This window comes from Camarhynchus parvulus, chromosome 1A, assembly GCF_901933205.1.
Source record: "Camarhynchus parvulus chromosome 1A, STF_HiC, whole genome shotgun sequence".
NCBI classification, from domain to species: domain Eukaryota; kingdom Metazoa; phylum Chordata; class Aves; order Passeriformes; family Thraupidae; genus Camarhynchus; species Camarhynchus parvulus.
Window position 1 is genome coordinate 19,536,902 of NC_044586.1, and position 23,168 is coordinate 19,560,069.

The 23,168-nt window shown below is 36.5% G+C and overlaps 1 protein-coding gene across 1 annotated transcript in view; it reads left to right on the forward strand.

Annotated features, from left to right (window-relative positions):
* The window catches only part of CRY1 (cryptochrome circadian regulator 1), a 39,449-nt gene extending 16,599 nt beyond the window's left edge, over positions 1–22,850 (forward strand). Inside the window, exons 2-14 of the mRNA XM_030959636.1 lie at positions 6,217–6,325; positions 9,658–9,800; positions 11,155–11,339; positions 12,656–12,744; positions 13,353–13,493; positions 13,589–13,900; positions 16,327–16,478; positions 16,575–16,777; positions 17,532–17,633; positions 18,654–18,746; positions 19,926–19,997; positions 20,099–20,206; positions 22,191–22,850. Of these exons, the coding sequence (XP_030815496.1) occupies positions 6,217–6,325; positions 9,658–9,800; positions 11,155–11,339; positions 12,656–12,744; positions 13,353–13,493; positions 13,589–13,900; positions 16,327–16,478; positions 16,575–16,777; positions 17,532–17,633; positions 18,654–18,746; positions 19,926–19,997; positions 20,099–20,202 (1,705 nt within the window). The 3' untranslated portion in view covers positions 20,203–20,206; positions 22,191–22,850. The remainder of the gene's footprint in view (positions 1–6,216; positions 6,326–9,657; positions 9,801–11,154; positions 11,340–12,655; positions 12,745–13,352; positions 13,494–13,588; positions 13,901–16,326; positions 16,479–16,574; positions 16,778–17,531; positions 17,634–18,653; positions 18,747–19,925; positions 19,998–20,098; positions 20,207–22,190) is intronic.
* The last annotated feature ends 318 nt before the right edge of the window (positions 22,851–23,168 follow it).

Genomic DNA, 23,168 nt, shown 5'->3' on the forward strand with positions numbered 1-23,168 from the left:
TAACATGAACTTTTTCCTACTCTTGTGTATAAGCTCAAAGGGGATAATACCTTTACAAAGTGTATTATTGTATGCCACTTTAGGATGTGGAAGTTGGATGTGGGATTTGTTGAAACAATGTGGTACAATAAGGGATACCTCTGTGACCTTGCTTTGGTAACAGAAAAATACTACTGTGGTTGGCTGCCAAAGGATGCTGTGGAGTGTACATAACACTTAAATCCTGTCTGAGCTTAATCTTCTTACGGTTTCGTAAGAATATACTGCTTGCACTAAGACACATTGGTTGGTGACAATCAAACAGGAAAATATACTGGTAAAATACTAAATATTTGTATAAAGGGACATCAAGTTTGAGATACTTCTCAGTGCCTCATACTCAGTTTTGGTTTTTGATTTGGTATTCGCATTGTGATTCCTGTTGAAATTAGTATGAGGCGTATATTTGCCTTATGCTGAAATCTCCTTATAACCTAATCAGGCATATGGCAAAGTATGTGTGAAAGAAAAGTGCTCTTCCTCTCTCTCTAAAGAGAAATAAAGGGTACGTGATTTGTGTGATTAATACATTAGGGTCTAATGCTGTAAATTATACTCTAATAAAATGTGGTTGGTATTAAATAGTGTGTAATATTCTTTTTTATTGAATCCAGACAGCTCTACTAAACTCTGAAAGATGAAGGAGGAGTATCTGATAGCATTGTTGGAAAAAACAATTGAACAGGGTAGTAAAGCTAGCAGATATTAGGCTGCCTAAGATAATTTTGATAGACAAAGTCTGGGTGGCAGTCAAATACCCATAACAACATGAGTTTCTTCTTTGACTGAGCTTTGCTATTGATGGAAAACAATGGCTTGGTGTGAGGACTAGTGGATAGATAAAAGGTATTTAAAAAGAGGTTAAACACAAGTTTGGATCGGTTGCTGGAAGTTGATCAGTTGTGGGCGAAAAGTATTAAACTTAGGAACAGAACAAGTTTTAGCACTGTTCCTTTTCACTCAAATTCTTAAACTTCCTCTCAGAATGAGAAAGGCTAGCTAAATTCCTATATTTTGTGTGTCTGTGCAGTCTAACACTCCTGCTAATGGTCAAATTCAGAATCTGGATTAGTTCAGAAAACTTATTCTTAATGGTTTAGCCCACTAGCATTTTCAGATGTGAATAGTACCTGCAAGAGAAGTCACTGCATTTTAAGTCCCCTCAGTTCCCAGCAACTGTCCTCATCTTGTACTGGCAAGGATGGTTATATGTGATTGTGGTTTCTGAGTGTTCATTACTCCTAAAAATAACCCCAAACAAGACTTAAGGGTAGCCTTAAATAGTGTGTCTATAGGTATCCTTCTTGCAGGTCTCCTCCCTAAATAAAATTGTTACCTTTCTAACAAGCTGCTCCTGACTTCTTCAGTGTATAGTCTTTAATCATGTTAATAGTGCAGAGATAAGAACATTGTGTGATGTAGTGCTTGCTTTAGCTTATTTTGTTAATGGTTAACTTGTTAACAATTACTTATTGAAGTTTTTGAATAGCTACTTTGATGGTATCAGTTTATTTCAGTTGCATGGTAGCTGAAATTATGAGCTGTATTATGCAATTCTTGCCAGTTTCTGGCAATTAATTTATATTTCAGTCCCTAAGCATACCTTGTATGATTGACAGCAAAGAAGGTTTGTGGTGTTTCTTGGAGTCAACTGCTAAGATTTTATGTGCATGTCTTTTAGAGAATGAAGTCTTCAGCAGCTTTCATGAAAGTTCTGAATATCATAATTAGGTGTCTCTGGCAAAATGTGTGTAATGCTCTCTAAGAATGTTGCTTGCAGACAAGGATGCTTTGCATCAGCATCTTCCCCACGTTAAAATACGTAAGTCTTTTCTGCCTCCCTCTATCATGTCAGTCGTGCATGTACCTCACATTGTTTGCTAGTGTGAAATTATTAGTGAACATTTCCTTCTGGTTTGGCTAAGGGATGTTTGAGATCAGATACAGAAAACTGGGCTGATGCTCTAATCTGATAAAAATTATCTGGGCATCCTTTTTGTGTGTATTAATAAAGTTTTTAGCTCATATAATTCATTCAAAGTGCAAAAGAAAATGCTTTCCCATTGACTATTAGGTTGAGGGAAAAAAGTTAGTTTAGATTGCAGACTCAGAAACGTGATCTGTTATTGTAGGGGGAGATTTAAATATCTTCTCATTGCCAGAGTCTGGTATAAAGTATAGTAGAGTTTAAGCCTAGTTGCTCTTACTTCATAGCTGCTATGAAGAAACTTTACCTCTGGAGCTTATTTACTGAAAAGAAGTACTTTTTCTGTGATGGAGGTTTCATATTAATTTTCAATTCATAGACTAATTTACTATTCCTGTGAAACGAATGTGTTTGTGAGCATTTTGGTGGATCTTTTCAGAGAGAAAGGTCAGGTAATTTTGCATTCAGTTAAAGATGCTGTGCTGCTTCTCTTAAGTTTTAGGGGTACTAATGAGAAAAAGAGGAGGTAAAAACTTTGTTTATGACAAGTAGTTGATTTGATTATTATGTTTCTTGGTATGTTTTTAAAAGTGATTATTTAAGAAGGTTCATATTTAATTGAATAAGGCTCTTTGCAGGGGAGATTGGACTAGATGACCTTCAAAAGTCCCTTCCCACCCAAACTATTTTGTGATTCTATAAATCTGTGTAAAGGCTTTTATGTTAGACATCTTCTATTAACACTTTAATAAAAAAATACCTTTAGATGTAGTATAGCATAAATACAGTGGATGAAAACAAGTGATTAATTATTTTCATCACATTTTGTTAAAACATATTTGGTTCAACTGAAAGAATCAAATATGCTTACTAAATGGCATGCTTCTTCTGAGTAACTGTGAGCTGAGTGTGTGTTCTGGAAGTCAAAAGTATTCTTTTGCATTGCTATTACTCTAGATATTGTAAGGTCCCTAGGGTTTGATTTGGTCTGTTATTTTTGAACAATGTGCTTTCCATGAGTCTTGCAACACAAGCTGTGGTTGGGCTGTTTCTAATTTTTTCTGATTTTTGTTGAGGTAAGGGAGAGTGTATGTGTCCCCTGGCCACCCTCCTGCTCTCTTCCTAAATATATTTAACAGTTTTGAGTCTACACTGTTATTTTTGTTAAGTACCTGAAAGAGTTTTATGGAGAGTGAAATGCTGGAGTGTGGTGAGAGATAAGAGAGATAATAGAGAGAGGATTTGGAGAACCAACAAATAGAGATTAAACAGTATTAAGGGCAAGTTTAAGGATCTTGGATGTGAATTGGAGACTGGGTCAGTGCATGTTACCTTCTTGAATAGGATTTTGTTCCAAGGCCAGACTAGAAGTTATATATTGTGATCAGTCAGGTAGGAAAAGAGACTGAGAAAATAGAAAGAGCTGAAATGCCAATAGGAAAAAAAACCAAGTTTCATCAAATACAGGAATAGTTATGAATATTTTATGTCACCAGTTTCTTTCCATAACCTTTCCCTCTACTCTGTGAGGTGAGTTTAGACAACAAACAAACAAGCCAGCGTAACAACAAAACTCCAAACAACCAAACCACAAAAAAAAAAAGGCAAAAAGCCCTGACCCTCTGGATTATTCTATAGGTATCCGGAGGAGTATTGCACTTTGTCTTCCTAGTGATTTGTGAAATATATGTGAATGCACATGCTCCTTGAAAGTGAGATTCACGTGGATAAGGCTAATTATCACTCCAGGTTTAAAAAACCAGGAGAAAATGAAGCTGTAATTTTCAGAGTCCAAATAAAATTGACTTTGTCCTGGGGACATGGGGCTCAAGTTCTCTCTGATAGAACCATATGCAACTCTCATCTGATTCTTAAACTAACTCCTGCATGGTTTCTAACTAAATGAGTATAGAGAAGTTTCTTCTTCTTTTCTAACTACTGCAGAGTTTTTTCAAAACAAAACTGAGCAAACTGAGAAAAAATAGGCATTTCTGGTTTGTTCCATTTGTTAAACATCTAAACATGGTTTGCCAGCCAAGAAGCCATTGTAGTCTTTTGTGCTGGCTGCTAAGACGATTGCTCTTACTCTTTCAGGTCAAGTGAGCCACGCATTGTAGGTATTTAATAGCAGCCAGGGGAGGCTTGTCCCAGCCTTTTAGATACTATTTTTGATAAGTTTTTTCCCCATGTAAAGTTGGAAGCAATGTTTGTTAGGTAGGCATCACTTACATATTGCTAAATACTTAGAAAATGGATATTAGCGGGTTTACAGCAATCATGTATGCTATATCCCTCCTAGAAGGTGCAGCATTTTCATTGTATCTGGTTAGCTTTTAGGATTTATCTTCAAAATCTAGGGGCGAATGAATTCCTGATTTTAGTAAACCTGGTTGCCAAGTGCCTCTGTCCTCATAACGTGCTGGGCACTTGCAGAGCCACTCCTGCCCTTCCACGGTAGCTGTGCCCCTTCTCAGCAGGTGCAGTCTCCAGCTGTCCTGGCACTGCTTTTCCTGCCTTGCTCTCAGGCAGTTGCTCCAGAGGTGTTATCGCTGTGGCCTTGCACCTGCACAGTATCATTACAGCAGGGTTTCTCAGGAGTAATGGACTGCAGTGTGGGAATTACCTCTTTCTTTTTCCCCCTTTGGGTGTAGCTTGTGGTTTATGGCAGGGGATGCAATAATGTGTGAGCACAGAAATTAATGACCAGCAGGCGCTGACTCAGCAGTTGCCCTGATCAGTATGTGCTCTGCTGAGTGCCAACAGCACTGTAAGAATGAATGGCTGAGAGGGCTTGAGCAGCTCCTGGTGAAATGTATGTTGTTAGCACAGAATTACAGAATTGTTGGGGTAGGAGGGGACCTGTGGAGATCACCTAGTCCAACTGTCCCTGCTAAAGCAGGTTCGCCTGGAGCAGGTTGCACAGGATCATGTCCAGATGGGCTTTGAATATATCCAGGAAAGAAAACTGCAATCTCTCTGGGCAGCCTGTTTCAGTCTTCTGTTAACACAAAAAACTTTCTCCTTATATTCAGATGCAGTTTCCTGTTTAATTTTGTGCCTGTTGCCCCTTGTCTTATTGCCGAGCATTGATGAAAAGAGTCTGGCCCCATCCTCTTGACACTGCATTTAAGATATCTGTATGAATTGATAAGATCCTCCTCTCAGTAATCTCCTCCAGACTACACAAGACCAACCCTCTTAGTCTTTCCTTGTAAGAAGGATGCTGCTCTCCTCACCATCTTTATAGCCCTCCTCCAGACCTTCCCCAGTAGTTTCTGGTCTTTCTTGGGCTAGGGAACCCAGAATTGAACTCAACACTCGAGATATGGCCTCACCAGGGCAGAGTAAAGAGAGAGAGGATCACCTCCCCTAAACCTGCTGATCATATGAAAAATGTTAGGAGGAGCCACTTGTTAGACGGGAGAGAGTCCAGGGGAAGGGCACTCATCTCAGGACCTCCAGCATTTTTCTTTCTAGCTGGGTGCAAGGTAGAGTTCTTTTTTTTTCCTCTTTCCTTTTGTTTTTATTTCTTCCCTAAACCACTTTCACCATTGGAGTTATTATATCTATGAATAAATTTTTGTGCATGTGAACCTGTCTCAACATTCTTTGTGTGACTACCTGTTTCACTTGAACACTTGCAGGTTTGCAGCACCCCATTCTCCTTTTTTTTTTTTTTTGCCTGATGTGCTAATTTGCTTATTAAATAATTATGGTGAAGTTACAGCCAAGATACATCTGTTATATAGAGGGCTGTTTCTACAAATGAAGGGCAGAGGGATAGTCATGACTGTGTACTCCTGGTATGCTGTTTTTAGTCACAGTTCAGTGTTGTAAGAAGGGCTTGGGTTAAGTTGAGTAGCAGTGTGCCAACAGCTGATTATCTCTCTGTTTCTTGGGTCTTTTCGGTAGTGTAGGAGTTTTTCTGTCTTTAGAATAGCAAGAGACTTGTAGTTTTAGTTGAGACTAGAGTATGTTTTAGTCCATTCCAGATCTGAGTAACATTGAGGAGAAAACTGAAATGGCAATGTGGTTTGGTTTTATGAATTATGTATTGTGGAAGATATTACATGGTGTCATACCACTGTAAATCAAGTGTAATTAGGATGTGAACATGCATGCAACACTAAAATATGCACAAAGTGCTCAAGGTCTGATAATTGTTATTGATTATTCTTCTTAGTTACCTTTTTCTATTGTAAAATTGTCTGGTTTCCTCAGAAAATCAATGTTTTTCTAAATTCTTGCAGATTCCTGCTTCAGTGTCTTGAGGATCTTGATGCCAATCTGCGGAAACTGAATTCACGTTTGTTTGTTATCCGTGGACAGCCAGCAGATGTTTTCCCCAGGCTTTTTAAGGTAAATGCCACCTTGCAGGTGTTGTTTTTATCCATGAATATGACCAATGAACTAATTACAGCTGGGAATATTTAATGTACTGTGTCATTCAGTGCAAGTTATTAATGCAAATACTGGTCTATTCTTTTTCAGTTTCTCATTAAAGTTATTTGTGTTAGTTTTGAATTCTTCCTCTCTAATGTGTATTTCACCAAATGAGCTGAGTTGCTTTTAGACTTTACTGGTTTTTGTTTCTTTCTCTCCAGAAAAAGAATTGATTTCAAATGTTTTGCTTAAGTGTAGGTACTGTATATTACTACATTTTCTTTTACAGGTTCCCTTTGTAGTACTGAAATAAAATTTTGTGCACATGAATCCATGTTCAAAGCCTGACCTGTAAAAGCAATGTTTTATTTAGGCCAAACATCTGCTGTGATTGCTTTTTGGCCATAAAAGGTGATTTAATAAGCTTTTTTCTAGTAGTAAGATTGCTAAAAGCACAGTGTAACTAAAAAGCGATTTCTAGTCAAAGACATTTAAAGCTCTTGTGGAAAAGGGTCTTACTGAAAGAATTAAAGCTGTGAGTGATTGTTACTGATAGTAATATGTTGTCTATGGATAATAGTGTATTTAAGGTTGTAATACTGTGATAATATTGTAAAAATGAACACTTGGCAAATTGATTTGAAGAGTTTTTTCAGAATGATTGAATTGAGGTGACTGAAACAAGTGAGACTGGGGATGGGGGTTGGTAAAAGGAAATATCCATTTTTCCAAAGAGGATGTATATTCATTATTTTTATTCCCAGGTCTTCAACACCAACCTGAAAACTCAAACCACATTTCCATCTTCATTATTGTGATTTTGTTGTGAAATGCTCACTGGGTGATACTTCTGCTGGTCTTTCCTTAATTTCCCCTCAGTGAAGAATTTCCTGGAGGAGTACTGTGGCATTAGCTGCTGCTTGCAACCCCTCAGATCTTCAAGCTTATTGTATTTGTCGGCCAAACTTAGTTTGGTTGCATTTAAGTAGGAGCAAAGGTCTTCCCATTGTGTGTTGCCTTCTGGATTTGAGCAACCTGTGGCCAAGTCTTCTTAAATACTTTAATGGCTACTTTGACAGCTCCTGTTTCAGATTTTGCTGCTAGGCTGATCTTTCTATGCCTGGCATAGAAAGCATTGAATTTCCACATTTTTAGAATATTAATTTTAGTGCTGAGATGAAAATTAAAATAACTTGTAAGATAACATACAGCAATCAAAAAAGAACATTCACATCTGTCTATGTCTTCTGGTTTCTCAAGTTAGTGTCTTTATCATATATTGGTTCACTAAAGGACTTTTCAGGACATCCTCTATGCTCAAACAAGTTACTGAAACTCTTGAGGATTTCTTCACTTTTGAGTGAAGTTGACCTGGGACGTGCATCTATGTCTTACAATTATATCTCACAACTTCTTTTGCCAGAGCAGTAGCTGTGCATCAAACACTTGCAGTACAGTGAAGGGCTTATAACACTGAACAAGGCTTTTCAGATCATCCCTATTAAATGTCTCAAAGATGAGCAATGATCCTGACCCTGAAGAACGAACACATGTGGAAAAGATAAGTTCAGTTACGTTTGGAAAAATAACTTCAGTTGAGTCATTAACTTAGGGTAGGAGATAGTGGAACTTCTGTAGAGCCCTATCAGGTGTCAGGAGCCCTGTCACAGGTGCCAGCATCTGTGGATTTCCTAGTAATGAACATATCACCACTGTTTCTTGGTAAGGCTTTCCTTTTCACAGTCTGAACAATACCTTCAAAAGGCAGAACACTGATCTATCTTTATGCTTACAAAAGATCTCAAACACTTTTAGGCTCTTTCGTTTCATTTAAGTTTTGGCTTGTTCTTGCCTCATTCTCTTCAATTTGTCCTGTTCTGCTTTCTATCTTTAGCTCTGGGCTTGGCTCAGTAAAGAAAATAGAATTGAAACAATCACTAATTTTTTTAATGCATCAGTGTTGCTAAAACCATTCAGCAGTATGACTGTGTGCAAAATTATCTGTGTCTCTGATTCTTCTAATTGCCTGGCTCATGCTGATTTGATCTGGGTGTATTCACATTACACAGCAGTTGTCTCAGAGTTTCTTGACTTCCCTAGGGACTTGACTCTGTGTCCTGCACACTCTTTTTTTATGGACTTCGCAAAACGTGAGAGGAAAGAAGGGTTTAGAAAAGTATCTGCTGCAACTCATCAGACAGCGGTTTTATGTTACGGAGCATTATGAAGTGGGAAGTAAATATTATGTGATGGCATAGGAAGTTGGACTGTTGGCCTTGAGGATTCAAGGCCTGCTGGCTTAGTCTTGGCAGACTTAAGGATGGTGGGATCCCAGCCTTGTTTCAGAGAACAAGCACTCCTTGGAATCATCTGTCCTCAGGGCTGGGCTTCATCTAGGAGAGAGCTGGAGTTCGGAAGTGAAATTGCACCCTAGGTGATTAGTATTGAGTGCCCTTGTCTCTGGTGTAAATTCAATTCTCTGAAGTACTATGGTGTATTAAATCAAGTCAGTAAGATTCTGGGGGTTTAGAAAGGTATTTGATTGGCGTAATGGCTTTCTAGGATCATCTTGTGCATACTTCACCTTTCCAATTTCCTACTGTCGCAGAAGCCTTAGCCATTATTGATCCCTTTGTTCCCTTCATTTTCCTCACCTGTGACTGTTGACTGTCACAGCATCTGTGACATAAAGAATATTAGACTTCAAGGCATAAGGCATTCTCTTTGTAGAAGACAGCCTTTTTAATTTTTTTTTATTTTTAATTGAGAATTTAACGATTGTCTTGAGTGAGGAGAAGGGATTTGGAAAAGGCAAAGAAAGTGTTTGGTGATAGGGCGGGGCAATATTTCCAACCCCTCCCTTCAAATTTCAGTTCTGCTGCTAAAGCTGACAGGCATATGTAAAAAGCTTTTGTGTAGAGCAAGGTACTGCTATTGATCCATGTTCAGAAGACAGCCTTTGTCATCTTCCTCTTCTGTTGAGTCTTTTATGGTATGTGGATCCTAAAGTTAGAGATGAGTTTTCAAAATTTGCATGGAAATTGTTCATTACACATTGTATTACTGAGCACCCAGAGTAATAGGACAGATGGAGGCGTTTTTATGCTTGATAGCTACTTAGATGCCAAAAAGCTGGACTTTATTTTTGTTATTCTGGGTGTGTAATATATTTTAGATCTATCTCCAATAACTATCCACAGGTAATAGCTGACTTTCCATTCTGCCCCTGTCCTTCCAGTTCTCCTTTCCCTGGCCCTCCATCACGCAACTGAGTTTCTTAAGGACCACACTTTTGGTTTGTGTTGTAGGAATGGAACATTGCAAAACTTTCTATTGAGTATGATTCTGAACCATTTGGCAAGGAAAGAGATGCAGCTATCAAGAAGCTGGCTAGTGAAGCCGGAGTGGAGGTCATTGTTCGGATTTCACATACATTGTATGATCTGGACAAGTAAGTTACCATTTTCCTTGGATTTTAAAAAAGGAGGGAAAAAAACCCTTGGAATTTTATGTAGTATTTATTTATATATTGTGAGCTACTTTCTGCACCAAACAGTTCATAGTTAGGAAAACTACAAATTTGTTTTATGTTTCACTTTTATCCATCCGGAAACTCCAAAAAAAGATATGTAACTGAATCTGAAATGCAGTTTTAATTTGGAGTTCTTTTGAAAATAATGTTTGTTAATTAGCTGTCATTTATAATTAAGTTATTCAAACATGTCTGTAGCTTCTCCCAAGTAACATCTGGTTTTGTTTAGTTGCTTTGTTTGGTTTGTCTTTATTTCACTTCTTGTACACAAGTTATGAGAAAGTCCCTTAAGTTTTTTTAAGAACTGTTTTCTACCAATTATCTATTCAATAAGTAATTGGGGATTGTTTGCTATCCCTGTGTTGCCTTTTTTAATGTCTTGTTATATTTTTCCACAGATCTATTTAATGGATTGGTGTTAATTCCCTATTATAGAAACATTATCCACAAACTAGTTACAAGTATAACTTGTCTTAACATTAGGTGATTTATTGTGGTAGCTACCCATTTTATTCTGTTACAAGCTGATGTGTAAGAGACTATTAGACATACGGAAGGGCAATGAAATTGGAAGTATTTTACTTTTTGAAACCAATAGCTGACTTTTTTTAATCCCAGATTGGAAATCCTTTTTTTTCCCCTCCCACCCAAACACCCTGCTAAGTAAGCATTTGGTTCCCTCTATCACTTTGTAAATTTTTCTTTGAAGTTTTCCTTTTTTTCTAAGCCTTCAGATATATTTAAAATGGCAGTGCAAAACACAAAACTGTGGTTTTTAGGCAATCAGTGTGTATAAGCTACATGTTAATTTCCCCCCATATTAAGATAGTTTTAATATTGACTACTGTTCTCAATATCAGAAGGGGAAAGTGAATTTCTTTGAATGTAAATAGTGTGGCCTTGTATGTGACTTGCATACTTCTGCATGTAGCTAGAATCTCTGTCTGCTTTACTGATCTGTTCTTTTCTTTGCCTTGAGCTGTCCATGTTCATTATATCCTTGTTCATGAGGGAATTTCTATAACCCAGGAATGAAGAAAACTGACTTGGTTATAAACAGTTAGTTTATATGTCTCCCTATAAGAAAAGAAGGATGGTATATTTAAAGTTCTAGCTGTCTGGATTACCATGTATGTTTGGGATTCTATGTATGCTGGAGGGAGGTAAGAAGATATTTCTGTGTATGTATAGATGTGTATATTTATAAGAAAAACTGTTAAATACTATTGTCTGACATACTTCTTTTCTGTTTTTCTTTTTCTTTTTAATATAGAATAATAGAATTAAATGGAGGACAGCCTCCTCTTACTTACAAGCGATTTCAGACCCTAATTAGTAGAATGGAACCCCTGGAGATGCCTGTGGAGACTATAACCCCAGAAGTAATGAAAAAATGTACTACTCCAGTTTCTGATGACCATGATGAGAAATATGGTGTGCCATCACTTGAAGAGCTGGGTATGTTCTGAGATTGCTTTGACATTTTGAAACAAGATGTAATCTACCATTGAAAGCACAATACTTAAAACAACAAGTGAGGTCCTGCTACTGGGTAATTGTTGATCTGATGCAATTATGACATACAAAAGGAACAAAAAAAGATAACCAACTCTGTAAATTTTGGTTGGTTTCTGGTAAATGACAGGTCAGGTCAAACTATACTAAGTACTGTTTGGGTTCTTGTAATGCAGCATAGCCATTTTCTTGGGGTACCAAATAATCATTAAGCTACTAATTAATAGTCTTTAATGCTTAATTTTGTATTAAATACACTTCGTATCTTTGTGCTTCAGGTCATTTATCTGTCATTTAACAAACTATTTTTTAAAAACCTGCCTCTTTTCTTGATATACTGAAAAAATATATTAATAAGACAATTACTTTAGAAGGTTCTGTGGGGAAAAAAGTCTTATATTTCTGTATATGTAATTTTAAGGAATAGTATTAGCTGCTGTCCTGTGAAGCTTCTTATCTCTTTCCTGTTTCCCCACACATCCCAGAATACAGGCAAATGTGCTAGCCGTCCAAATTGCTAACAGAAGGGTCTGAACAGGTTTGGTTAACCTGTTACTGCCCTGTCTAGTAGATTCAAACTCTTACAAAACAGACCTTGGCTTTAGCCTTCATAAGAAGCAATGATCTCACTATGCAGTGGTTAAACTATAGGAGACATGTTCTCCCACACATCTGGTGAGCAAACCTGGGGAAGGTGGGAGGATGTGGAAAAAATCTGGTTATCTTCTTTTTGTCTTTCTTTTGTGGCTCAAGTACATGTTTATCATCAAATTTACAATCTCTGGTATTTAAATTGAGGTCCGTGATATCTAGGAATGTTCTGAAGATGGCACTCATGCTTTTACCTTGGTGGAAAAGTTTTTAGACATTCTGTAAATGACAAAAGCAATCATTGCTTCTTAATAGTAATTAAAAAAAAAGTTATGGTTTTAGGATAGCCTGCATATTGCAGATTTGGAAAATATGAGGGGTCACTTCATGTAAAAAACCAAACAAACCAGAAGAATTGGGATTGAAGTAAGACCATTTGTGATGTATATTAATGTAAATATAAAAGGAAAAATTTGAGTTTTGCTGCAAGTTAGAGGTATTGGATGTGCTTCAAGAAGACTTGGTTGCATACTGTTTTAAAACAGACTTTCAGGTGTCCAACTTAGGATTTTTCTAAGGATGCAGTAGTCAGGTATCAATATGCTATAATTTTGTTGCCTTACAGTATAAGCAAACAAGCAATTTCCTTTATTCAATTTGTCTTTCAGGTTTTGACACAGATGGTCTGCCTTCTGCAGTATGGCCAGGAGGAGAAACTGAAGCTCTCACACGCTTAGAAAGACATTTAGAACGAAAGGTATGTTTCAGATCACTGCAAGCCTGACATATCTGGGAAACGTAGTTACTCTTTGCTGTGAAACCTAAAGGGATTTGGGCAAGTTGTGTTACAGAAAAAATCAAACCCACAAACTTCAACTCAAATCCTCAATGAAATAAATCAATAGTTTGTTTTTTAAAGCTGATAATGAATTAAATGATAATGAAAAATGAAAATTCATTTTTGAAATGAATTTTAGAAACAGTCTGTTTTACTCTTCTATACTATAAAAAAAATTAAATTTGTTTTGGAAGTAATTTTATTTTAAAAAAACCATACATTTTATAACTTTGAAGGGGAATTCTTCTGACAACTAATGTATTGCTAGTAGTCTAGGTTTCCAGTGTATTTAAAAGAAAGGCACAGATAGCTCTGGAAGACAGTCCATGCCTTCTGCATTGAGTTGAATTACCTTCTAGAGGTTCTGCTGATTCAAAAGGAACACCTGTATATTGTAGGTGACCCGACCATCTGTCCATTGTTTGGATTCAGTTACAGACAGTGTGTGATTCCTCCCTTTCTAAATTCCTATGTAGCCTCTAGTCTGATTTTACTGTGTGGGTTTTGTTTCGTTTTGTTTTTTTAAGGCTTGGGTAGCCAACTTTGAAAGACCACGAATGAATGCAAATTCCCTTCTGGCAAGCCCTACGGGGCTTAGTCCCTACCTCCGCTTTGGCTGTTTGTCCTGTCGGCTCTTTTATTTCAAGTTAACGGATCTGTACAAAAAGGTAGGACTTCTGTGTAGTTGGATACATGTTGTTAGATGCCATGGTTATCACCTACTTCTCCTAATAAAATGTTTTTCTTTAATGGTGATCTTCAGGTAAAAAAGAACAGCTCCCCTCCCCTCTCCCTCTATGGCCAGCTGTTATGGCGTGAATTTTTCTACACAGCGGCGACTAACAATCCACGGTTTGATAAAATGGAGGGGAATCCTATCTGTGTTCAAATTCCATGGGATAAGAATCCTGAGGCTTTGGCCAAATGGGCAGAAGGCAGGACAGGTTTTCCTTGGATTGATGCGATTATGACACAACTTCGTCAGGAAGGTTGGATTCACCATTTAGCCCGGCATGCTGTAGCATGCTTTTTGACTCGAGGTGACCTCTGGATTAGCTGGGAAGAAGGAATGAAGGTATTGTTTCTTATTCTTGAATTTCTTAAAGTGCCTGTTAAATTTTCAGGTGGTCATTCTAGAATCGTTACTGTGTGGTGTAAGTTGAATTTTAAACCTTAAACTGTGGGCAAAACTAAATCGGTTCTGATGAACCAGGTGTGCTGAAATTTTGCCTCTTGAATGTCTCCTTTTATTGAAATGTTATGTTTCTTCCAGTCAGAATAGGTCTGAAGTTCTTTCAAATTTGAGATTTCTTTCTAAATCTTGACAAATAATTACAATAATAATATTGTAATTTAATTTTTTTCCCCAATTATTCTGTATGTGAACAATTTCTGTTCATATCTTGCATCTGCCTCGAGAAAACTAAAAACTGAGGATGTCCTTTGAGCAATTTTTGTCACTTTGCTTAGTGTTAGAACTGTGAGTAAAGGCAACGTGATTTAGCTGAAGGCTCAATGCAGTTAATTTTATGCAAGTATAAGATGCTGAAATTCAAGTCTAAGATGTCAGGTTTTTGAAGAAAACAAGGGAATAATTTATTCTCACTAATGAAGCCTTTGAATAATTTTTAGATTTTTAGAAGCATAGCATAACTTTTACTAAGCAATAATAATCTGTGAAAAATTGAGAATCAGACAGGTTTTTTTTTTTGAAATCTAAAAAATTTCATTGCCATGAGGATTGCCATATTTCTATATGTATATAATCATATGAAATTTTCTTCTTTAACACATCAGTTGTAAGTGAACACCTTTCAAAAATTTTTGGTTACTTCTGCAGTTCACAAATACAGACATTGAAGGTGAAGATACATAGGTAACTCAGTATGTTCCAGATTAATTACTCTGTAAATTACAGATACATGGCAGCTTGTTCTTACTTTTGCAATAATACAGATATATATGAAGGCCCCAGACTTGTGCAGTGGAAACATGTTCAACTCAAGTTTCCATAGCTAGCAAAAGTTAATGTGGCATTCCTCATGGTGTTACTTCCAAAGTCTTGCTACATGGCAGCATCTAGTGGAACAATTGTGTGCTAACACACTTCTAAATGTCTAAAGATCTTGTTGCATTATGAGTCACCATCTATTTGAAACGTTTTTTGAAAGCATTTTAAGATAAATCCTATTTTTTCAAAAGACTTTTTTTCCCAAGTAGTTGCGATATTTAGTAAAAGATACTTTTGTAACACTTACTCAGTGTGTACTTAGAATTAATGCCTTATTGAGTATATGGAGAAAGAGATTGAGTGATCATTATTTAATAGTATTACCTTATTTAGACTTTGTATAGGAATAGTACTTATTGAAGTTGGGTGGCAGTACTATGACGTTGAGTTTTTAGTGCCTTAGAATGAAGGAAGATGGTTGATTTGGAATTTATGCAAGTTTGAAAGGAAAATCAGAACTTGCAAAAATATGTATTAAATAAGTATCTGTTCTTAAAACTACTTCTAGGTGCACTCTTTTTTAAAAAGCCCTTGAGCATTGTCCTTCACAGAATGAGGCGTTGCTCTTTTTTGTCAACCTGCATTGCTAGTGATCTGACTCAGCAGATAAACTTCCTTTTATACAAGTTAGTACTGTCTGTGTTGAAGATGAAAAGGCAATCACTGCTGGAAACTTGAATGTTTCACAGCTACTGAGCTCCAGATTGAAAGTAAAACCCTCATAAATCTTCAACTTGCTCATGTTTTGGGGTGGGTTTTTTTTTTGGTTGGTTGGTTTTTCTTTATTTGTTTTGTTTTGGGATTTTTTAATATATAATAGGTATAATAGGGGTTGCAAGTTAGAATCAAAGTGTTTGGAAGATTTTTTTCTTTTGGTCTTCAGACCAGAATTCATTGTCTGTCACACCATCCTTCAGTGTTCTTGGTGGTTCATAATGCCTCCAGGAATTTGAGTGTGTTTTCAAAACTGTGACTTGCTAGATTAACTTCAAGAACACAACTTCTGCATGCTTGGGGTGCCCTGAAACTCTTGAATTCTACTTTTGGGATTCCTCACATAGTGTAAGATGCTGTGCAAGTTGAGGTATTCAGACCAGCAGTTTGAGTTCAAAATGTATTTTGTATGTTCCCTGTTTTCTGGAAGTTTGCAAAGCTTACTCAACTGTGATGTGATGAAGCAATTCTTCTGAAAACAGCAAATGCCACTTGGAAGCCATGAGGCTCCAGCCATCCTCTGGGAATTTATTTTTCAAGAAGAATATGTAGCTTGCTGAGATATTTGCAAGTTTGTTTACAGGATAAAAAGCCTGGTTATGAATTTTTTCTTTTTTGAGTTTGGCATTAAGGCATTTGCAATTGCATACTGAGCATTTTGTGAATGTTGCCAGGTAAGAAAGAGCTTCAATCAGAAACTCAGGAACTAATCCTGAAAAGTAGGTGTCTTGAAGGTGTGCCATGCCCAGACTAACTTGTTGCACTGATTTCTTAAGGTCTTTGAAGAGCTGTTACTTGATGCAGATTGGAGTGTGAACGCTGGAAGCTGGATGTGGCTGTCCTGTAGTTCGTTCTTTCAACAGTTTTTTCACTGCTACTGCCCAGTGGGATTTGGCAGAAGAACTGACCCAAATGGGGATTATATCAGGTAACTCAAAATCTGGAAATTGCTGTGGGTGGTGCTTAAACTATTGAGCAGCTTTATACTTAACGTGACCTTTTTACCCTTTTGTTATTTTTTAAGACGTTATTTGCCGGTACTTAGAGGTTTCCCTGCAAAATACATCTATGATCCTTGGAATGCCCCAGAGAGCATCCAGAAGGCTGCAAAATGTATTATAGGAGTAAATTATCCCAAACCAATGGTAAACCATGCAGAGGCAAGCCGCCTGAATATTGAGAGGATGAAACAGATCTACCAGCAGCTTTCACGATACAGAGGACTGGGTATGATTATAGATTATTTGCTTTATTTATTTATTTAAAACTTCTCTCACCTTCTAGCAATTAATAATTTAGTCTCATAGCAGTGAGAGTCAGGTCTAAGCTCAGGGTGGTGACCCAGGTTTGTATCCAAGTAAATATTATATGTATCTGAGAAAGGAAAGAGTTTGAGGGGAGTGCCTCTCCAAATATTGCTTAGATTTTTTTTCTCTGAGTCTTTGGAAGAATTTTTGTTAAACTGGGCCTTTTGTGCATTCTGATAAATTCTTGTACAGTTAAGTTTTAGTACCAGTGATGAGAAATTTAGTATGGTTTGTAACTTCAGCAGTACTGTATTTGCATATGCAAATGCTGTTGCAGAAGAAGGTACCAACCCAGCCACTGGTGGATTCTTCCCCTTTGCTCTGAGAGTTAAACCGGATGCACTGTACTGCTCAGGAAGGTGTGAGCAGTCAGTATGTTCAGATACTGGGTATTGAATCAGGATATGTTGCACTTAAACCCAGCATACTGGATATGTGTAACTAAGGAATATTGGAAAAATTATGCAGAATATGATGTAGAAAAAAATTTAGTCAATGTGAACTAAAATTGTTTGGCAAGAAACAGAAGCAGGCAAGACAGAGAGGTCTTAAAAGTAAACCACTCAAGGTGAGGGTGGAGAATTGACTATCACAAGGAAAACAGAATGTTGCACTTGACTTTTTTTTTTTTTCCTCTAGCTATCTTTCTATATATATTTTGTCTTGTTTTTTAGGTCTTCTTGCAACTGTGCCTTCTAATCCAAATGGAAATGGAAATGGTGGCCTAATGGGCTATTCAGCAGGAGAAAGCATTTCTGGTTGTGGTAGTACAGGAGGTCAGTCAAATTCTTTCAATACATAGAATTATTGAGACTGAACTACATGAACTTCTTTTATAATGCCCTTTTTGTGTTATAAGAAAAACTGCTTTCATAAGACAATTCTGAGTGCAAGTCACAAATGTTTTCAATTTATTCACTGCTCGATAGTATTTGTGTATAGACATCTTTAAATTATTTTTTTAATCTCAAATATTTTTCACCTGTGTTTTTCCCCTCCAAAAATTACTTGTTAACTAGTATCAAACAATTTGATTTCAAAAGCATTTGAATATAATTTTGTCCTAGAAATGTATAAGCATCCTGATATTTATAATAAGGAGTGACTTGTGAACTGTCAAGTGAGAATTATTAACTTGTAAAGCTGGCATTAGATTGCTTACTGGAATTTATTTCTATCAAATTTATTTATTTATTTTATTTATTTCTACTAAGAAAAAATAAGAACAGTATTAAGATTGTATTAACCCATGGTGTATCTTAAATACTATATACACCTTAGACTCTTAAATGTAAAAGGATACAGCAGAACTGGAAATGTACTGGTTTTGTATTCTTCGTAGGCTTTGGTCAAGGTTAGAAGCAGATTGTGAAGGAAGATGGATCTTATTATTCTTAACCAGTATAGTTCTCTTAAAAATTTAAAACACAAACTCCTTAAAGCAGGATGCTTGAGCTTTTATTTCTTATAAGTTTAGGACATGTATAAGAAAAGAGATGTTTATTTTTAAAAAATTAACATTATATGCACTCTTTTCTCTTTGAAATGCATTCATATATAGATGTACTAATACTTTTCACATCAGAAATTTATTCCTTTTGTAGGAGGTTCAGTGAATTTGGAAAGACAAAAACCTTTAGAGCTTCGGACCTGTAATGAGAGGGTTTGGAAAAAAAAAGTTTAAAACCCACAATAAAAAGTCTATGTCTTGGAGTGGGGGGTAAACCCCCCACATTTTAAATCCCAAAGCTGGAGTTTTACCTTCTGTTATGTTTGTCTTCTCCCTGCCTCTCCAGGAGCTCAGCTGGGAACTGGTGATGGTCATTCTGTTGTTCAGTCATGTGCCCTGGGAGACTCTCATACAGGAGCAAGTGGAATTCAGCAGCAAGGTATTATGGCAGTGCCTGTCTGTACAGGATCTCCAAATCCTTGCAACTATGGAAAACCAGACAAAACATCAAAGTAGCATGGATAGATTTTGGGTGACAGCTGCTGTCTACAACATGAACTGACCTTGTTTCTGTTCTTGAAACGTAGAAATTATTTCTTAGAGTTAACTTGCTTGTCCTGTCATTTTTATCTCTTAAAGTGCTCATCTAGGGCAGTATTTGTATGTTTTGAGTGGGAGGGATCACAAATGTGACTAAAAATTAATAAATAAACATTATCCTAGGCTACTTTAAAAGAAACTGAAAACCAGAAGTTTACCTTGTGTATTGGATATCAAAATTTGTATGTTATCTCTTCCCTGATTTCACTACCACTCTTTCCATATATAATTAATTTCCGCAGTTTTGTGTGGATAGTCTCTTATTGTGGAAGCAAATTTTTCTTACTTTAACTATTCAGAACCTTAAGCTGTGGTTTGTGATAGATCCAAGTTGCAATGAAATTTAACCCAACTGTTTGTTTCTTTGCAGTCTTAACAGAGGTGGTGTGTTTACTGATCAGGAAAGGCTGTAATCTGTCTTTTGTTTAAGCACCCAGAACGTAACTGGAACACCGCAACTATTCAGAACAAGAAACCTTGCAACTGCTTCTGCTGATTGCACTATTCACGCAGAACACTCAGTTTCAAGGTTGCCAGTAGATAGTTTACATGGATCAGAAGAAAGTTCTAATCTTTCTTTTAACTTTCTTGCTTTTTTTGTTTTTCCATAATTAAATTATGCCAGGGATTCATTTGCGTTGCTATAACAAAATAATAAAAAGGACTTGCAGAAGTAAAATTTAAATTTAAATTTAAAATTTGTAACAACTTAAAATTAAAGTGTTTGGATATACAAGCATGCTGCTTGTTGCAAATATAATGCATAAATAGTAGGCACTAAATGTTCATTCTGCAGATATAAGTGCATATATGTTTAACTGCTGCAGACTACCATGAGGCTTATTTTTCTTTTGCATAAGAACTCTTCTGCATTCAGGATAGTTTCTGGCAGGATTTTTCTTGATGATGGAAAATAAATCAATTGGCTCCTTTTTGTTGTTGTACAGAACATAATTTTACACTTGCTTGCAGCTCTAAATTTTGTGTAGTATAATAAATATCTACTGTATCTGAACAGGTTACTGTCAAGCAAGTAGTATCTTACACTATGCTCATGGAGACAATCAGCAATCACACTTATTGCAAGCAGGTAATTTAAACAATAATGAAAAGAAAAAAAACCCAAATCTTTTCTTGGATCTATAAGGGTGCAATAGACTCTTAATGTAAACACTGATTTTAAATTATCAGGAAGAACCGCCCTTGGTACTGGCATTAGTGCAGGGAAACGCCCAAATCCAGAAGAAGAAACTCAGAGCGTTGGACCAAAAGTCCAGCGACAGAGCACAAATTAAACTGGTAAGATCTGAGGCACCTTCAAGTTATCGAAGTTCTGTACAAATTTTGTGTCTGTGATAACATTCATGTCACTGCAATGCAAAGGGTCCTCAGCTATTGCTGTGGATATTTCTTTTCTGCGGACTGTACAAACAGACAGTATGAAATTCCGACTCAAAGAGTTTTTGAAGTATGAGATAGGAAGTAGTTGCAAAAATAGAGCCAGACTGAAGATTATCAGACACAGATTCAGGTGATAATGAAAAGAAGATGGATAAACTGTGGTTTTAATACATTAGCAGAGCTGCTTAAGTAGCTTCAGTTACTCTCTGTTACCACATCTCACCTTAAGCTGTGCCAGTAGCATTGTTTATATGAATGTATGGTGACCTGAATCAGGAGACTAAGACAACTTAAAAGAGCTCAGGGCCTGGATTAGTTTAGATATATAAGTGGACTAAGCAGTACATGTTTTAGAGAGATACTGCCAAAAACCTGCAAAATGCTGATGTGGTTCTTGAGTGTGAAGATGAAGGGACAAATAAGATGTTGAAGACGTGAGCCTTTGTCATTGGTCTGTAATTGAAGCAGGTTACTCAGAGTGCCCAAGTTTGTCAAGCTGTGGTGAAAAAGACTTGAATTTGGAGAAGGTATTGTAGATGGATACACACAAAGAGGTGTGAAAATTTGGAGAGAGAAGCAGAAAACTGGAGAAGGAGTTTTGTATGTGTAAAATCATCAACATAGAGAAGATAAGTCAATTGTGGTTTTTAGATAAAGTTGGGAACAGGATAGAGGAAAGAGAAGGCCAAAATTGTTATACCTCTTCCCCCAGTAAGCTTGATTTGAAAGGAACAAGGAAGATGACCTGAAAAGAATTAAAACTAAATTAAATCAAAGAGTAAGTACTAAGAAGGGAAACCAAGTAATGGAGGAACTAAGAGGGGGGACAGGACAGGATTTCAAGACTGGGAGTGTGGCTGCAAAGGTTAAAAGTGATTGAGATGTTTAAAAAAATCTAAGTGGAGCATTGGTCAATTATGAAATTTGAAGAATAAGTAAGAATAGCACAAGCGAGATAAAAGCACATGGAGAGACATTGTTGGAACTGGAAAACAGGGATTCCATACAACAAATGTAGGAGATACATTCATCATCTCTAGAGATAAAAAGAGAAATTCAGTCTACTTCATTTGGTTTTGATGGCAAGATCTAATTTTGCTTGTTATACAGTGGCAGCACTTTGTCGAAGTTACTGCAGTGCATTTGGAACAATTGTGTCATACCGATTTGATTCAGTGCAGAACTATAGCATTGTTTCCATAATGCTGTCAATTGAGGAAGGGAGCTGAGACCTTAGTGAGTGATCCGTCTGCTATTTTCTCACATACTGGAAGCCCTATAAACTGCTTCTGTGTTCTCAAACTGATTTTTGTTACTTGGATGGGCCTGAGTGGAACATAATTCCAACAGAGTCTGTGTTTCAGTAGCTGTCTAATCCTTAGTATGTGTAGATTCATTTAGCATCCATGTTTTGTATTGCAGAATTCCTTAGGTGCTCGTGTCTGTGTAGAAGAAGTACCTGCAGAGCGAACGTCTGGTTCCTGTCTAAGTTCTTTTTCAATTGAGAGACAGGTTGGAGGGGTTTTTAGTTTGGCAGAGAAGATTATTTGGTTAGGGATGTTCAAAGCATGCTGCAAAAGCATTATAGTCAATACAAGCATCAGCCAAGATCACACTCAAAAACACTGCTGGCAAAAGGTTGTGCACTTCTGAATAGCACTCAAGTACAGAGTACAGAGGCTTTTGTTGGGTTTCTCTTATTTTGTTTCTTCTCATGTTAGCCTCTAAGGTGAGAAATAAGAATTCTGAGTATTTGGGCCAATACAGATTGGGACAGGGCTTCCTGCATTGAGAAGGGGGGAAACAATATTAGTCCCTTGAATTCTGTCTTCAAAGACTCACATCAAACTGCTTAAGATTTTTTTTCCTTTTTTTCTTGCAGCTTGATTGGAAGAGAAGTTTGCCACTCAAAGAACACATGGGACAAAATTCCTGCTACTCTATATTGGAGCTAAAGTGTTGTGAGAGTTCATGTTCTAAAAGTACATACTTTTTCATAAATTATTTTCAATTGTTCTCAGTTGTTGTAAACAAGTCCAATTTTTGGAATGCATTATTTCTAACTGGCATTTCTATGGTTTTTACCTTTTTAATGACTCTTTCACAAAGGGCAAATTGAGTTTTGTATATAAAGTATTTGGTGAAGAATTTGCTAACTTATTGTAAATATAAATATTCATGATTAGTGATAGACCCATCAATATATTTTTGATAATCTTTCATGTATATGGTAGTAGGAAAAGCTATAGTGCTGTTCTGAAAAACAGATGAAAATAGAAAGTTTGGAAGTTTTTAAATCATTATTATTTTTAGATTCCATACTTGAGCTCTGTATGATCAATTTCATGTTTTCATAATGTAAGTGCTTAGGACTGTTTAATCAAATACAGTAGAGTTGTAACCGTAATTAATCACATTTGTATATAAAATACATGCCAATTTTAGTCTATTTGTAAAATTTTCATGTATATGTCCAGTCCTTGTATTTCTCAGTTGCCTTGTTCAGTAATGAAATACCTTGTTAATAAAAGAAAATTGTATATATAGATACATATGTTTGTCTTTTGTGTCGTCTATTGCTCCTACTTCTATTTCCAAACAGGACCGTTTCAGGAAAGAAGAGAAATACTCTTTTTAGACTTAATCTGGAAGTCTCAAACAATTAACTATATTGCTTTTTCCTTTGAAGTTTCATGATACTGAAGCAAAACAATATTCAAATTATCCAGGCCTTTTTCTGAAAATTGGATGTATATATTCTGACCATTAAATTTTTTTTACTGATGTATTTAATAAGTGTTTTCTTCACAATCTAGGTGTTTGCATTGGTTTTTTTTTCCCTGCTGTAATTGCAATTTGC